This window comes from Danio rerio, chromosome 19 (assembly GCF_049306965.1).
Source record: "Danio rerio strain Tuebingen ecotype United States chromosome 19, GRCz12tu, whole genome shotgun sequence".
Lineage (NCBI taxonomy): Eukaryota > Metazoa > Chordata > Actinopteri > Cypriniformes > Danionidae > Danio > Danio rerio.
This window is the reverse complement of record NC_133194.1, coordinates 4082490-4102309: the sequence shown is the minus strand read 5'-3', so window position 1 is coordinate 4102309 and position 19820 is coordinate 4082490. Positions and strand designations below refer to the sequence as shown.

General features: G+C 33.4%; 1 protein-coding gene across 1 annotated transcript in view; it reads right to left on the bottom strand.

Moving 5' to 3' along the window:
* Window positions 1-19820, bottom strand: part of nedd9 (neural precursor cell expressed, developmentally down-regulated 9) — a 53836-nt gene that overhangs the window by 22730 nt on the left and 11286 nt on the right. The window contains 1 exon segment of the mRNA NM_001077282.1: window positions 3704-4081. Within this exon segment, the coding sequence (NP_001070750.1) occupies window positions 3704-4081 (378 nt within the window).

Sequence of the window (19820 nt, the reverse complement as noted above, 5' to 3'; positions counted from 1 at the left end):
TTATGTTGCACTTTTTCCACTGTGCCACACCTTTTATAAAGCGCTCGCTGTGAACTGAACATGACATTTACAGATGTGGACACACACACACCCTCTTACCTCACTCACTGCTGGGCCAACCTCAGGAAAACAAACTTTATCCCAAACGCCACCAAACATAACCCTCGCTTAAATAAAGCTTATGAGCTATATGAGCTGGAAATCATCTGTTCTGGCGGTGGCCGATTCTTACCAGTAACCACCATCAACACGGCTGCTGATCTAAAGTCCAGCAGCTCCCTAAATTCATAATGTTAACGTCTACTTTAAAATGACGATCTCAGACATTACCTCAGTGTTGTGAGATTGCATGAGTGATGTTTTCAGCTCATCAACATTATATATACGTCTACAGTACCTGTATCTGAGTGATGGAATGGAAAAACTGCTGATTCGGGATAATCCTTAATTATCATGTATAATATTAAAAGTTAACTGTAATTTTAGTGTGATTTAAAATGCATAAAAACATATGTAATTCTACACAATATTTAAAACATTCACCCTGATCATTTTGAATCAACATTTCAGAAAAAAACATCTTTCTTTATATTGTCTTTAGAGGATAGTTTACCCCAAAAAATGTAAATGTACTCTCCCTCAAGTGTTTCCAAACTTTTGAGTTTCTTTCTTCTGTTAAACAAAAAAGAAGATATTTTGAACAAAGCTTAAAATCTGTAACCATTAACGAGTTAAACTCGTTAACTGGATTTTGCTTACCCAAATTTAAAAGCTTCCCAAATCCACATGCAGAGGTGTAAATGCAAAAATTTGGCATCATTTTAAAGAAAACCCTTTGTATTTTCAGAAAACATTATTGAAAGTGTTTAAAATATCTATATATGTTGTCTGTGTTATAATAAACATCTAAAAAAGGCGCTTTTTGTATATTTTTATAAACTCAAATTTGAAAGTGTACCTTTTACACTGTAAACCCTAATGTTGTCTTTACTTAAACAATCAAGTAAAGTTGACTGAACATCACTTAAAGTTTGGCATTTTGGTCCTGTCACCATATAAAATATGAGTTAATTTAACTTATATACAATGAAAATGCATAAACTTAAGATTTCAAGTGTAGTGAGCTCAAAATCACAATTAATCCTTAAAAAGAATAGGTCATTTTAAATTTAGTTTTGACTGTAAAATTCTAATATGTGCAACCTTTTAGCAAGTTCTTTTTTTAATCAGATAACAAGGCTTCATGTATTCACCATAATGGAAATAAATGAAAAAACAAACAAACGTATTTTTCTTTTTTTAAACATTTTTTCATAGCATATAATTACACACACACACACACACACTAAACTGAACCATTTAAGTATAATCTATCAAACTGGCAAGTTAAATAAACTTAAATATGGAAGTTTTGGGAGACTTCGTTACTTAATTAAATTGAGGCAACGAGTTTACTCAATTTCGTTCAGTCAACTTATTAGGGTTGTCAGTGTAGGTTGTGTGTGGTCTAGCGTGCTGTAATTAGTTTTGGTGGTTCCTGCACATGTCTGTAATCATAGGAAAAAAAATGTCTCTATCATAATGCAAAAGTTATTGTATTCCAACTGATGAGAGGTGCTGTACAAGCCACAGGGAGAGATCATTGTATTCATATTTCACTATTCTTTTGTTTGATCAAACATAATTCACTGTGTTTGGACCACGTCAGACATATAAAAGCATTACTTATGCACATCACCTCAAAAACAGAGGAGAATGGCCCTGAAGCGCACAGCATAAGGTAAGAGATGACAGCTGTCTGTGCTATCTGGGGCTGCTTAGTGATCATAAATGTATTGTTTACACTTCTGCGCCATGGAAACACCGCGATTCATTCGGCAACTGATTGATATGTGAATATAATTCAGTAAAAAGAATGCTAGAACCGTATGAGCACCGGCAAGAGCTTTCATTTGAGCTATAACTTGTACATGTGTCATATGAAAAATATGAAGATGAACCAATGTTCAATACCCAGCTCGGGTCTCCAAAATACTGTGGATTTAAGTGTAAATAACTTTTGTACAGTAGAATAAAAACCAAAGTGATGCATATGTGTATTAACTATAGATTCTACACTTTCAAACGAAACCACTTACGAGGGTCTGGTGCAATGCTAGCCCTTTAAATCTTAAAGCGAAAGTCAATGACGTCTCGGACCTGGTACCGTGTGTAACTGGTTAACTTCCTTAGAGGGAAAAACAAATACTATAGAAGTCAATAGTTATAGATTTTAGGCATTTTTCAAAATATCTGTTTTTGTGTTTAACAGAAGAAAGAAACCCACATTTTAAATGAATAAAGGGCAAGAAAATGATGACTGAATTTTCACTTTTGGCTGAACTATCCCTGTAAAATATAATGATAGTATTAGGGCTGCACAGTATGTCGTTTCAGCATTGTGTTCACAATGTGCAAATCTGAAATAGTCGCATTGCAGGATCTGCAATGTCATTTAGGGATTAATGAAAAACTTAATCAAATCTAAAAGCTTCTAATAGTGTGAAAGATTTTCGTTTGAATGTGTTTTTAAGGTCTGTGACTAATATTTTAATCTGATTAAAAGCATTTGGAAACAAGAAATTATAAAGTTTGCCACTTTACCAAAGATGAATGTATTCAATTATTTTAAGAGTTCGCACTTAGCTATTGCTTGATATTAATAGCAGGTTTGGCATGCTTTCCAGGAAGAGAACCCTGAGCTCGAAGATAATTGAGACTACCTGGTCAATGAGCATGTAAGGGGGGTACGAGATTAAGTAGTTTTCGAGAGCTCCCCCTGGTAAAGGAGGAAAGGGAGGAGATGGGGTGGATGGGGGGATTCTTCGTAAATAAAGATAAGGGCGTAGTTTTAGACGGGCTACTTATCCGCTTGTTAAGTGTGACGTCACGCGAAGCGGCTTCCGGGTCCAAGCGCTCTATTCAACTGTTTACTATGCGATTTTATACTTTCAAAAGTCACGATCGCAATATATATGTCCATGCCTAATATCCGATGGCCAGAAAGTGTTTATTTTTTTTATAAATTGTTAAAATTTTGGTATTTGTTATGCAGCAAGCCCACAGATTGTTGTGTACACTATGACTTTATGTAAAATTAACTTTAATGTGTGATAGGAATAAAACGCGATCATAAACGAAAGATTTCTCCACTCAAATGAGTGGCGGCTTGGACCCGGAAACAGTATACATACGTCACAAACACGTCACCACTTAACAAGCGGATAGTGAGTTTGGATTAATCTGATTGGCTTACTAATGATTATAGATGAGAGACCAGCTGCGATCAATCATATCAAGTGCTCCTCTCAAAATTAGCTCGTGAAACTTCACTTATACAATGAAGACTTTACCGTGTTTATTTACATTTAATGTTGCATTTCTGAACGTCTGAACGCTGTTTACTTTATCTTTGTTCTCATGTTTCCACCTGTGCTTTGTTATTTTATATATTTTTGTTTAATTTGGTATATTTTATGCAGATGCACTATCATACAAAATCATCCTAATCAATGTAAAATTATGAATTCTTTCCAAATGAAGTTACTTAAGTCATCTTGTGAATTTATATTCATACACAGAAAAACAAATGATCTCCATGTTGGTTTTTGTCCTGTGCAGCTCTAGATAGTATCCTAAAATACTACATTTGATCTTAGTGTACCTTGCAGGGTGTCCCATCAGCAGCCAGAGCTCCTCTGTGTGGCACCTGGTACAGGTCATTGGATGGAGGGGTTTGGTAGATGCTCTGGTGAGACGGCGGCACCTGGTAAACCCCCTGCGGTGTGAGCGGCCTCTGTTGAAGGGTGTGGCTGTGTGGCGGAGAGGGCGTGGCTGGTGTCTGTCCATCAAACATTGGACCAATAAGCAGTTTGAGGCGGTTGCCAGGGGCGATGCCCTGGCGGCCGTGCAGCGAGCAGAGCCACCATCCCTCTAGACCACCAGTGTTCTGCTCAATGACAGTCAGGATATCTCCCTTCCTAAACGCAAGCTCCTCTGGAGACTCCGGCACATTGTCATATAGCGCTTTGGCCATCAGGTTCTGCAAAACAAGAAATTATTAGATTAATTCAGGGAATGATGCAGGAAGTCATTTGCGCTTAGATTGTATAATTAATGTCATATTAGATGGTTAATATATGTATCAATATGGTACATATTTTACAAATACTGTAAAAGCAGTACATATATAATAATTATATATAATAAATCATATATAAATATCTACAAAATATGTGCTAGTAAGATGACCTAGATCCATTTTATAGATTAAATGTTCAAATTTGACATCATCTGACCTACAGTAAATTCCTTAGTCGCCATATTCACTAAAGTCTTTTATTAAAATGTTATGATTCAATATTACAATATTTACTATAACGTTATATGCAGGGATCCTAAAGGTAATTTCAATATCTTTTTATGACTTTTTAAAAACGTTCTCAGAATATTTTAAGATTTTGTATCGCCACTTCAAGTTCTAATCAGTATAAAACCTTTAACTCAGGGGTCACCAATCTCGGTCCTGGAGGTCCGGTGTCCCTGCAGGGTTTAGCTCCAACTTGCCTCAACACTCCTGCCTGGATGTTTCAAGCGTAGATATATACATTAGATGTCGCCTGGCCTATTTTTGTCTATTGGACGGAATGCGTCAATAGCGCCGCCATCTTGGTACAGGGTAGCGCTTCTTTGAAATGAATGCGGGACCAAGGTACAGTGGAGGACTGTGGCCATCCAAAGCTAGAGATATACACATATATCTATGATCGGTAGTTTTCCTGGATGTTAGTATTCAATTTTTTTTTCTAATTACGAAATATATAATTTGACATCACTATTCTACATTGATGGATCAGTGATCGCACGGGCATTCCTGACAAAAAGCTTGTGTTTGTGTGAACAGAAATGTATTATCCAGCCTCCCTGTTAAATTTGATCTAATCATGTCCTGAAACACAGCTCCTCTCCTGCTTTCACTGCTCATACTGACGGAGGGAGCGATTGGTTTGTGAATGAATCCCCCGAACGATCCCCTTTCACTAACGTTAGCCGACAATAGTACAGGTTTCTGGCAGCGCAGCATCTCGTTGTCATATTTCTTTTGCATTGTTTGCTGATTTTATTCCTCAAAACTAGCATAAGCCGAGTGTTTAGTGCGAGTTGGAGCTGCTTTGCCGTATGGTGAATGCAGTAAGTGACTGTTATCATCAATAACGCTACCTGATTAGCACAAAAGTTCAGAACATACAAAAACAGAAAAAAACTTAATATTACCTATGAAATGTTCTGCCTTTGTGCTTTGTTTTCTTTGTTTGCTCGTTACTACACCCGTAGACAGCGCTAAAGTCCCGCATCTTCACCTAATAACACTGTCTTGACTAGTGCGGTTGAATGACATTTGTCCTGGGAGCACTGTACCAATGTGGCGGCGCTATTGACGCATGCTCAGGGTCCCTATGCGATATCTAGTGTATATATCTATGGTTTCAAGTATATCTAGTAAGACCTTGACTAGCTTTTTCAGGTGTTTGATTAGGGTTGGAGCTTAAATCTGCAGGACACCGGCCCTCCAGGAACAAGTTTGGTGACCACTGCTTTAACTTTTGTTAATAAACAGTTGTAGTGAAATAAGTCGCACTCTGGCCCGAACCAATTAGAAGGAAAATATATAATATAATAAAATAAAATATATAGTTATGTTTTTTTGGAGTCAAACAACTTGGACAATGCTTGAACAAAATTTAAGATTTCGTAAAAATGTGATTAAGACTTTTTAATAACTTTTAAGGACCTTAATTTTCTCATAATTGATTTATCAACTCTTAATACTTTTTAAGACCCCGCGGACAGCCTGTATAACTTATTTATCCTTTTTTTTTTTAAATCATGTCTCCTCATTCAAAACAACTTTCCTTCTTTATCAACATCTCTTCATTAATTACATTTTTGGTATGTGATATAGCAAATCATCCGATCAAATCCTCATGGACAATATCAAGTCCTTCCTTACATTCATTTTCATAGAGAAACACAGGCTACCGAAACCTCCATTTAAAGCTTTGTTTAATATTAACAGATTTACATTACCATTTTAGTACATGAGAAAATGCTCACGCTAACCGCTAAGTATCGCATGATTTGTTCAGTATTATCACAGTCACTGAGGCATGATCTAGACATATTATATGATTACATACAGTGATTTTTGGACTCCTTTCGTGAGCTCTTGTGGGCTGAATTATTAAGCGGCTCCCTGTAATATCACAATTAGATGTCTAAAAAACATCCACGTAACCCTATCCATGTCGTTTGCCGGGCCTCCTGGGAGTTTCCTTTTGAAAGAAACCGCTTCATCCGCAGCGCCTCGATAATAACTCAAACTCAAACTGAACGTCTGGCCGAGACGACCCACATCGGGCTAGGAAAATAATCATAAAATCTGCTCTGAGGACTCCATAGCCAAAACATATTTCTCTGAGGGCCTGTGCTGGAAAACCATTTTTCTGTCAATCACTTCCAAACCACTGGAAGATAAAAACTCCATGAGCGGCATTGGCAGGATTGAGTTCACATCATGCCAGTCCACAGGATGTTTCATATCACTTCATATTTTACATTCTCTTGTGTAAGACTGGAGTTTGACAACCTTTATAAAGCAATATTTCAGAGCTCTGGTGTGTTTGGATTATATTGTACCCAATTTAGTAAAGACAAAGCATTTTAAAGTTTAAAAATATCACTCATCAATTGTCCCATAAAACAGAATGTTCACCTGTGGGTTTGGGGAGATTCATATTTATATACATAAAATAGTCAGGAAATAAATACTTAATCAGGAAAGAGACAGATTACTGCTGAATCGTTCAATTCAAATTCAGTTTAAAATCAATTCATTTTGAGTTTACATTCGAATACAAATTTAAATTCAGATTCAGTTTAAATTCATTTAATTTTTAGTTTACATTCGAATTCATATTTAAATTCAAATTCAGTTTAAATTCCCTGAATATTAAGTTTATATTCGAATCTACATTTAAATTTAAATACAAATTCAGTTAAATTGCATGAATACTAAGATTATATTCAAATATAAATTTAAATTCAAATTCAGTTTAAATTCACGTCATTTTGAGTTTGTATTCGAATCTAGACTTAAATTCATATTCAGTTTAAATTCACTTCATTTTGAGTTAACATTTGAATCCAGATTAAAATTCAAATTCAGTTTAAATTCACTTCATTTTGAGTTTACATTTCGAATCCAGATTTATTTAAATTTAGTTTAAATTCATTTCATATTAAGTTTACATTCGAATCCAGATTTAATTTAAATTCAGTTTAAATTCACTTCCTATTAATTTTACATTGTAATCCAGATTAAAATTCAAATTCAGGTGAAATTCACTTCATACTGAGTTTACATTCAAATCCAAATTTAATTTAAATTCTGTTTAAATTCACTTCATATTGAGTTTACATTGGAATCCAGATTTAATTTAAATTCAGTTTAAATTCACTTTATATCGAGTTCACTTTTGAATCCAGATTCAAATTCAAATTCAGTTTAAATTCACTTAAAATTAAGTTTATATTACAAGTTCAAATTCAGTTCACGTCAATTCAATTAACATTAAAATTTTTAGATGATTGCTTATTTTTTGCTACATTTTTATGGTTTATTTCAGTTCACATTTACATATATATTCAAACTGAATTGAAATAAGTTCTGTTTACATTCAAATTTGACACTTCTAGAATTGAGAAGATTCTAAATCTGTTTAAACCAGATTTAGACTAGTAGTTTGTTGTTTAAATTAGATCAGTTAGATTCATATTGACTTCACTTTAACATTTACATTCAAATCCACATTTAAATTAAACACACCAATTCAGTTTACAATCAAATTCTAACTAGATGAGAAGATCCGACATCTGTCTTTTCACATTTCTACAGTATTTGGGATGTCATTTTCTGGTTTACTGATAAGGCTTTAATCGCAGTCTATCACTAACACTCCCCTATCTTCGCTTTGAACACCGTGTGTATCAGCCTTTCCTCAGGTTTTCTCTTAGCAGACTTTGTGTGCTTTCTTCGGCATTGCTTTTCCCACAATGTTAAGTAAACGCGTTCCCACGTGAACCTTCCTGTTTGAGCGGCATCATTATCTGCAATTGGGCGTCTGGTCGCATGGCTATTGTCTCACATTCATGGCCTCGGTCACCCGCATTAGGGCATGACAACATCCCCCGCGGCGAAAAACCACAGCACACTAATACAGTGAGCTTAGGAGCATGACCTCTAGGGTCACCATTGTCTAATAGGAGCGTTTTGTGTTCAGCTCGTAGCATTCAGACTGTTTAGGGTTTATTTGCTCACAGGAACAGAAAACTTAGTGAATAGGAGGAAAGGCAGAGAATTAAAAAAGGCATGAGAAAATCGTAGGTTGAATTGATTAATGGTATATCTTTTCTAAAGAAGAATTCTTATTTTAATTTGAACGAAAAATGTGCATTTAATTGCTTGGTCACACTATTTTATTGTATATTTCATGCTATTAACTAACCACTGGAATTAACTAAGACTTTTAGCTTAATAAGCTACTAATTAGCTGCTAATTAATACTTAAGGTAGTAGTAGAGTTTGGGTATTGTAAAAAAATCGTGCTCACTTAACTTTTCTAGTCATTTCAAACTAAATCAATCAAACTCACTAATATTATTAAGTTAAACTTTGCATAACTTTAAACAATTAAGTTTAAGAAATCTGATCAACTTATCAAAATAAGTTAAAGCAACATAAATATTTGTCTTGACTTTTTGTCATTAATTTTAGAGTGTATTTGATAGGATTATGGATATAAAAATAAGATCATATATTATAAAAAGCCAATAAACAGTTCATATTTTGATAATAAGTCACTAGTAAATGATGTGAATTGTTGAATTGAAGTGTTGACAATCATTTTTATTAGCTTGTTGGTTTATCTAATGCGGTAGCTAATCAGTTCTTTTTGATGGCTTGATTGTGTTTATGCCTAATTTTTTTTAAATATAATTATTTTTCATAAATATTACGTTATTATACACACCAAACAAACACAGTTTTGATATCCTGTTTCTATGAAGCCCCTCCCTCAGAAATACGCAGTGGGCTCTGATTGGTCAGCTGGCCCATTGTGTTCTGATTTGCTAACCAACTATGAAATTTCGAAGAAAAAAAAACAAAACAAAAAAAACATCATGGACAGGGGCGTGGTTATGTAAATTTCAAGACCTGTGATGTCACAATTTTAATGGTTAATCAACTCTTTTTGATGGCTTGATTGTGTTTATGCTTAATTTTGTTAAAATATAATTATTTTTCATAAAGATTACGTTATTATATACACCAAACAAACGCAGTTTTGATATCCTGTTTCTATGAAGCCCCTCCCTCAAAAATACACAGTGAGCTATGATTGGTCAGCTGGCTGAGTTTGTTCCAACCATCTAATGCATGTCGGAAAAAAACAAAAACATCATGACCAGGGGCTTGGTTATGTAAATTTTAAGACTTGTGATGTCACAATTCCAAGAAATGTGTAGTGCCGTTTGTGGTAAACCGGGAAGTGAATTCTCCCTTTGCATTGGACTTTGAGTGTTGTAACTTTGCAGATGTTGTATCTGCTCAAACAGCAACATTACACACTCAGTAATATGCAAAAAGTGAAATCATAGTTAAGGGCCCCTTTAATAAATGTATCAAGCATAACTCTATTTTTAATATATGCATTTCATACAAATGTTGGAGTTGTGTTCTTAGTTGTCCAAACAGTCGATTATGTGGTTGATAAAACCATGGAACATTTGTGTTGATGTTTATTCTAAAAAAGACACTTTGAAAACTTAGAGACAGTTCACCTAAAATGAAAATTCTCTGAACTTGTTCAAACCCTGTAAGTTTTTTTCAGTTGACCACAAAGAAAGATATCTTGAAGAACTTTAGAAAAAAAACAGCAGCCGTTGACTTTTAAAGTGTTTTTTGTTCCTATTATTGTATGTCAATTTTTTTTTGTCTTCAGAATTTCATGTGTTGTGTTTAATGGATATTAATTACAGATTAAAACCACTTAAGTGTGTTATTGTGCAAGAAAACAGAGAGGAAATGTTAATTTTTGATTTTTTTATCCATTTTCATAAGAAGTAGAAAAATTCTACAAGTGATAGTGTAAAGATAAGGCAAATTAATCATTCAAGCCATTTTCACAATTCTCACCTCCACACGCATGCACGCACACACACACACACACACACACACAGATACAGTATCTCTAAGCAGAAGTGACCTAGAAATATTCCATTAAAAGCAATGGCACGTTTATGACTGCAATAATTTCCTCTTGAGCTTGTTTCCGTGCAAAAAGAAGAAATTCATTTACAATGTCAGTGCAACACTTTTGGAAGTACATTTTACAAAGAGTTGACGTGCATCTATTTATTAAGGCAACACACTGAAGGCGAATATGGCAAAACAAACCTATATCAAAAATATAAAAAAAACAACATTTAAAAAAATAATCTAATATTTGAGCAAATTAAGCTTTTTGAATTGAGTATACACAAATTTGCATACAGTTGAAGTCCGAATTATTAGCCCCCCCAAATTTTTTCCAATTTCTGTTTAATGGAAAGAAGATTTTTCCAGCACATTTATTATGTTGATAGTTTTAGTAACTCATTTCTAATAACTGATTTATTTTATCTTTGCCATGATGACAGTAAATAATATTTGACAGTTGACAGCTTAAAGTGACATTTTAAGGCTTAATTAGGTTAGTTAGGCAGGTTAGGGTAAGGTAAGTCATTGTATGATGATGGTTTGTTCTGTAGACTATTGAAAACAAAAATTGCTTAAGGGGGCTGATAATATTTTATTCTAGCCAAAATAAAACAAATATTATAGCAAATACTGTAAAATTTTTTCTTGCTCTGTTAAACATCATTTGGAAAATGCATTTAATACAAAATAAAATAAAAAATTACAGGAAGGTGAATAATTCTGGCTTCAACTGAACATTTTTGGTTTGAGATTCAAGATGAATGTTTTTGTTTTTAGAAAATTACAGGCAAATGTGTTAACTGAGGGTATTTTGGTAATCTTTTTTAAAATTAAGTACAGAAAAATACTGTAAACAGCAACAACAAAAACAAAACACTTATTTGTAGAATAAAATGGTGCATATACTGTAAAAGTGTGCTTCCTTTCCATCAAAGCCAAATCTCAGAACTGACAGGTGCCTTCAGTGTTCTGCCTTAATGATCTGCAGGAGTCGTAGTTTTTTAACAGTTTCAACTTAGAGATAGCTTAGTGGTTAGCACTGTCGCCTCACAGCAAGAAGGTGGCTGGTTCGAGTCACGGCTGGACCAGTTGGCATTTCTGTGTGGAGTTTGCATGTTCTCCCCGTATTGGCGTGGGTTTCCTCTGGTTTCCCCCATGCACAGTCCAAACACATAGGTGAATTGAATAAATCAAATTGTCAATAGTGTATGAGTTTGTGTGTGAATGTGAGAGTGTACGGGTGTTTTCCAATACTGGCTTGCTGCTGGAAGGGCATTCGCTGTGTAAAACATTTGACAGAATATTTGCTGGTTTATTCCACTGTGGCAACCTCTGATAATTAAGAGACTAAGCTAAAGGAAAATGAATGAATGACTGTATTGATGGCCATAACAAAAAACAAACAAACAAAAAACATCTGTATAATATAATATAATATAATATAATATAATATAATATAATATCTGTATCAGAAATAAATTCCGATCTTTTATTAACATGATAACTTAATCTGTAATCTCACTGCATGGCAACAGAGATAAACAAACAGACTAACCGTTGCATCATTTCCACCATGAATAAACCCTTTATGTTTTCCTGATATTTGTTTATCACATGCATAACCATCTGGATGTTGTTTAAATGCTAATGTGGACATCTGGATGCAAAACTATATAAAGCGATATAATCAGTGGTGTATTCCTGCCCCAGCAAACCACAAGTGTTAGACATTACCTGATGGTCTGGGAAGCCCTGACACTTCTGAAGTGGTCAGCGGGCAAACAACTTCCTGAAAGTGATCTGTAAATGAGCTATAAAGCTAAAATGATGAAGGGCTTTGCATGGCCTCTCACGAACCATTTGACATTCTTATAAAACACTGGTCCGTTTCGGCTGTGGGAACACCAGTGATTGGAAACAACCAGATGTGTGCAGTAAACGGTTTTCAGTTCAGTTGTGGTGCAAATGTTTACATATGCAATATTTAAACTAAGGACGGGATGTTTAGTTAAAATTGAAGTACATAAGTAAACAAATTAAGTAAAACATTGTAGCTATATTTTAATGTGCATTAATAATGTACTTTTATTTCAGCCAGCTGCAAAAAATGAAAAAAAAGAGAATGTTTATGCACCAAAATGACTAAATCTAAATTAAAAACAAAATTAATTCATTAATTACATGACTGAAATTAAGCATTCAAAATCTAATTCTCTTTTATTAAAAATAATTAATAACATAATAATTAAATTCCCAACTATGGTAAGTAACACTTTGGTTAAAGTACCAATTCCATTTATTAACAAATGACTTATCAGCAACCTATTATTAAGATATTGGCTGTTTATTAGTACTTATATTAGTATTACGTACATATTAAGCATGATCTTATTCTACATCCCTAATCCTGCCTTAATGACTATTAATAAGCAGCAATCTAGGAGTTTATTGAGGCATAGTTAACGATTTATTAAAAGCAAGAATTGTACCTACTACTACAGTTGTAGCAAATAGATCAATATTAACTAAAATGGAGTTAAAAAAAAATAAATGTATTTTATTTTAGCTGTAAGAAATTATCGAAATTATAAGAAAGTATTTTCACACATACATTTTTAACAATTTCCTGTAGAATCTACAGTAACGTACTGTAAATGAATTACAGCAAAAATGCTATATTTACTTTTACAGCACCACTTATCTTGCTGTACATGTATTTACAAGACTGTTTGTTTTTACTGTAAAATATACAGTAATTTTCCTACAGTAAAATATAGTTCATATTACACTTACAGCAGCTTGCCAGTAGTTTACTGCAAATGAATTACAGCAAAAACACTGTATTTACATTTACAGCACTATTTATCTAGCTGTTTATGTATTTACAGTACTGTTTGTTTTTACTGTAAAATATACAGTTATTTTGACAATGCAACTTTAAAATATAGTAGCAGTCCTACAGTAAAATAGTTCATATTACACTTACAGCAGTTTGCCAGTAGTTTACAATAAATTAATTACAGCAAAAATACTGTACGTACATTTACAGCACTATTTATCTAGCTGTATTTAAAGTATTGTACACCTTTACTGTAAAATTCACAATTTTCACCCTTTAAAAATACAGTAACATACCACATAACTGTGCTACAGTAAAATACAGTTCACTGTTAACAAATTCCTGTAAAATCTATAGTAACTTATGGTAAATCAATTACAGCTAAGATACTGTATTTACATTTACAGCACCATTTATCTGGCTGTATATGTATTTACAGTATTGTATATATTTACTGTAAAATGTACAGTCATTTTCACTACTGCACAATACAGTAACATACCGCATAACTACAGTAAAACACAGCTCATATTACAGATACAGCAGTTTGCCAGTAATTACGGTAAATCAAATACAGCAAAACTACTGTATTAAAAAATTATATCTGATTGTAAATGTTTTTACAGTATTTTATATCTTTACTGTAAAATAGGACCGTATTTATAATGGAACTTTAAAATACAGTAACATACCGCAAAACAGTCCTACAGTAAAATACAGTTCATATTACAGTTAAATACTGTGTTGTTCCAAATGTTTGAGATCATTCAATGCAAGTTGAATATCTTGGCTTATTTTAGCTCTCTATATCCACACCTGGAGCAATGCCTTTACATCATCCCTCAGCTCAGAGACCTATTTGGGAAATTCATGACTCATCCAGTCCTAAATAAAGATGTTTTTTTTCTGTGGCGAGACAGTTTGTGCTCATAAAATCAGCCCTATAGAAATACACAACGTGCTAACCAACACAGAACTTGAAACCATTGCACAACCAAAATTACAACAGTTCAAGAAGCAGTCCGTTCTTAACTGCACTCTCATTGGGTGGTTTCTGGCTTTGCCCCAGAAAAACCATCAAGCTTGATTATGTAACTAAGTAAGTAATCGAGCCCGCCAAAACACACTAGAGAAAAGAATCTCAGCCAAAGTCACCAAAAAACTGAGCCCTGAGGGTGCAAAAACAAAAAAGCACTACGCAAACAGACCTCATTAAATGGTCTCGGCTAAAATGCAAACCCCCTACCATGCGAAAAGTGGTGTGTTCCTCCAGTCTAATAGAAATAAGGCCAGCTCACGTTCCCCTGGAGGGAGGGCGGTTTGGGCAGGACTGGTGAACCAGCACCTTTTACCCTCATTTCACTGGAGTAAATATAGAAGATAATTACCGTAATGACTCTAATACAGACTCCATGACTCAACTTGGCTGTCGTCGTGTGGCGTGTAATGAACAGGACTGGCTTTAAAAACACTGTTTACTTTAGATAATTCTTGAGGTAGTTTGTTTTTCTTTGTAACTATTTACAATGAAGTGCGTCAAGATTTGATGGAAGGCTCTTGCATGGGAGTTTACCTACAAGTAAACCACCTTTAGCAAGCAGCCGATGATAATAATAGCAGCAAAACGTGATCAGGGATTTCATACAAACAATAGAGTGATCAGTCAATGCTCGCTGACATACAGTAAGTCAGACATTAAAACAGTAGAAGCTATAGAAGATGCATTAAAAGAGATTGAGGAACTGTCAATGAAATGTTATGCAACAATGTGAATTTAAAGCTCTCATTTTTCATTGACATACGGTGTGTATACTTAATATTTATGGCAAATACATTGAATTCAATGACTATGTTGAACTGCATATGAAAAGGTGTAAGGGATATATATATATATATATATATATATATATATATATATATATATATATATATATATATGCGCCTAATGAAAATGTAAGCAAGCTGTTTGCATAGTATTTTTTATTATGATTCAGATATTACTATTGATTTGACCATTAAAATGTAGATTATATAGTGATTAAATATTCATGCTGCAATTGTAATTTAGCCATGTTATAGTTTTTAAATTATAATAACTAGTGTTGAAAATAACATATATTGATATTATTATATAATTTACAGTTATGTTACTAATTTATACTGATTATATTAAATGATTTACAGCTATGTGTGTGACAATAACAGTTAGTAATTTATTTTTACTAGTAAAATTTCTTACAAATACTATATATAAAATAAAAATGTCATTCGAAGAGTTAAGAAATTAATATAAGGTGGAATAACTCAGATTTTTAGTCATAAATAAATGAAATGCCCTTTTGTTTTTGAGTTGTTATTCATTCATTCATTCATTCATTTTCTTTTCGGCTTAGTCCCTTTATTAAATCGGGGTTGACACAGCAGAATGAACCCTCAACTTATCCAGCACATGTTTTACACAGCGGATGCACTTCCAGCTGCAACCCATCTCTGGGAAATCCATCCATACACACTTATTCACACACATACACTACGGACAATTTAGTCTACACAATTCACCTGTACCGCATGTCTTTGGACTGTGGAAACCCACGCGAACACAGGGAGAACATGCAAACTCCACACAGAAACGCCAACTGACCCAGCCGAGGCTCGAACCAGCGACCTTCTTGCTGTGAGGCGACAGCACTACCTACTGCGCCACTGCGTAGCCAGAGTTATCATAGTTAGAATTATAGTGTTGAGTTATTATATCTGAGTTATTAAAAACAAAAACTTTAAGGGACAATAATAGAAATTCGAAGGGAAATGTTGTCTTTAATAAAATAACACAAATTAACATTTTTACCTAATTTATCCAGTAAATCCAAAGAGAAGTGGTCTCTTTATTATTAAGAGCAGCACTTTATTATTAAGAGCAGCACAATTAATCGTAAAAAGATCGCGATCTCGATTCAACCCTCTAGACGATCTTAATCCAGCATTTCTACGATTCTGTCAATTATACGTTCAAGTTCAAATCACTCATTTATTTTCAACATGAATGAATGAACGAACACATAAATAAATAAATAAATAAATAAATAAATAAATAAATAAATGAAAAAATAAATTAATGAAAAAATGAATGAATGAACGAACAAACACAAATAAATAATTTTTAATAAATAAATAAATAAATAAATAAATAAATGAATGAATGAATGAATGAACGGACATAAATAAATAAATAAATAAATAAATAAATAAATAAATAAATGAATAAATAAATAAATAAATAAATGAAGGAATGACTGAACGAACGAACACATAAATAAATAAATAAATAAATAAATAAATAAATAAATGAAGGAATGACTGAACGAACGAACACATAAATAAATAAATAAATAAATAAATAAATAAATGAATAAATGAACAAACACAAATAAATAAATAAATAAATGAACAAACACAAATAAATAAATAAATAAATAAATAAATAAATGAACAAATGCACACAAATGAATGAATAAATGAATGATTCTGAGTAGAATGAAATCTAATTTGTAGCCATAGATTGTGCATGAGTGTAAACCGTTTTAAAATCTTGGTGGTTTTGCGCTCTGACATCCTGGAAACTCCCACCGAGGGTCTGATTGTATGGTGCTGACTATGACGGTGGTCTCGCAATCATGCCATGTTTCACTTTACACACTGTACAATCAATAAAAGACTGGACGACACACCAAAGAGAGTTATCTCATTTCAGTAATGTCATGAAGTCAGTTTTCATCATCCCTTCTTTTTCCTCAGCACTGTGAATCAGTGATCGCCCACACTAAACGCTGACAACACCAGCAAAAACCCCCCGCCCACCAACCAGCCAACAAACACAACAAACACACACACATACCAGCCAACATCACAACCTCAACCCCTAATCATACAGAGCAGGCTTTTCCTTTAACACCTTTAAACCGCACTAGCATTTCTGAGCAACTGCACGATTTTAGAGGTAGTTTTTAGTGGGCGAAACTTAAGTGGTAAACAATCTGGCAAGCTTTGAGCATCATTACTGAAACAAGATCTAGCTTGCTGCAATGTAATGACATTTGTGCATCTAATCAGTCCAATAAAAGGCCAATTTAGCATCTTAACGGCTAAATAAAACAACCGCAGTGTTGTTTCGCAATTAGAAAGTTCTGTGCCACCCTTATAACATCTCAAAACAACTACTGCTGGTTTCATAACTGTACACATCCTGCAGATGGAGAAATACATGACAGATGATCAAAACCACATTCTGTTTACTCTGAAATGGCATGTGTCGTTTACTAAAATGAATGACTTTTTAAACAAAAAGCAGAACAACTTTAGATAATTTACTGTAAGGTTTGGTTTAATATTAAATTGAGAAGCATGTGTGAACTTGTGTATAAATTACACACACTGACCAAAAAAAAAAATGTATTCTTCGTAACTAATGTGTTTTAAAATTGCCTTGCATTTTGATGTTTCCAAAGTGAATAGACTGGCAGATATGACAAAATAAATGAATGAAAATCTATTCAGTAGTCGAATAAACCATTAATTGAGGACTAATGCATGATAATTCACATCTGTCACCATATGGACTACAACTCCTGTTGTGCACCACACACTCACACCTGTTCCGTTTTTCTGCTGATTGCCAACACACACAGCTGAAGCTGTTCAGAATTTTGTTATACTTAATTGTGAACATTACAATGCCTTTCCTTTGCCTTGCCTTGGTGTGTTTGACCCTTGCTTTGTTCTGTTTGTTTATGTTGCTTGCTGTCAGTACTGACCATTCTTTTAGTTTTTTAGTAGATATATTAAATGAGAGACTTGCTTTGTTTTACCAAATAGAGTGGATCTAATTGGATATGCACTGTAAACATTCAGTACAAGTTAAAAATGTATTACTTTTATTTTCATATATTAAGGTTTTGGTGATACTAATACTTGGTGATATGATACTCCCAAAATCCATCTGCCTAAATCCGCAGATTTTTAACAAAATTCTGCACAAAAATAGAAAAATATGTCCGCAGATTTCATCTGGCTCTACTGATAACTATGTAATTTTAGAAGCTGATCAGGGATTTATGGGCTGGTAAATATAAATCTTGATATGAAATTTTCTGTTTTTATTTCTGCGCTTTATTTCTGCATGTCAATATTTTGCATTTCTCATATTGCATCTCTGATGCCCTCATCATCATCATCATCATCATTATTATAATAATTATTATTAGTCATGATCATTTTTGGATCTTTTTAAAGCCAAAGTCAGCTTTATTTTCAATTCAACCACATGTTAGAATCGACATACAGAGAATCGAAACTGCGTTACTCTCAGACCTATAGGTGCCTAACATATAATATTAATACAAAAAGTAGAACTCAAAAGGTTACAATTACAATAAATACAAACACGCATATAATCTAAAATATAAGTTAAAATAAAAATGGTAAACAATACAATTACACATAAGGGCGCATGGCAAGGAGTGCAAATCAGAGTTGTGCAGATGCATAACTGTATAGTGCAAAAAGCTTGTAAATATGATAAAGTGCCAGTGTCTTAATATGATAATATGATTTTAATATAATAATCATCATATTTGGATCTTTTAATAATCGTAATATTCTTTTTTTAACCTTAAAGTGAATAAACTGGCAGAAATTACTAAAATTAGAAAAATATTTATTAATTTATTTTTAAAAATTATCAATCAAATGCTAATGCATGAAAAATGTATGAAATTTATTATGTTTTTATTTCCGCACTGAAGAATCTCAGCAATTAGCATTTCTCATATTGCATTTCTGATGCCCTAATTTATTATTATTATAATTATTATTATAATTATTATTATCATTATCAGTATTATTATTATTAATATTATTTTATAATAATAATAATAATTATTATTATTATTATTTTTTTTTATGTTTTAATAATCTTTTTTTCAAACCCCAAAATTAAAGTGTCAGAAAAAAATCATAATTTATCCAATTTATGCTAATACCAATATTGCTGATAGATCGTTTATCCCTAGTTTTGAATATATAATTTTGATGCAAACATTCCCTCTAAATGAACACTGGTCGAGGTGTTACCTCATTATCAGGTAGCTAAAAATCCCCACTAACAGCACATAATGCAGCATTTGTAAGCAGTGTTTGTGTTTTGTGCAAGAACTGTGTGTATTTCACACCAGTGGGCCAGTAAATACTGAAGCAGGCAGTGTAAACGGACAAAGAGGTAACCGGGTTCATCCATCCAGTTTGAGACAGTTTAAGACATAATTCCCCCCTAAAGCGACGAGTGGTTCGAATGTGTGCTAGATTTATGATGTCACAGCAGGGGCGGCCCTTCAAGAGTGGGAAATACACCCTCAAGTGTCATCTCAATTTCACACTTCTCAAGGAAGGCTGCAGTGGTCCTGCGCAGATAAGCGGTGCATGAGTTTGCTGTAAATTACTTTCAAAGGATTTCGGGTCAATAGGGCAAATGCGTTGTGCTTTGACATGTCTAAATGAAGGAGAAAAACATATGTCATCAGAAAACGCCATGTGTCACAAGACGGGCTAGAAAAACAGCACCTGTTATTT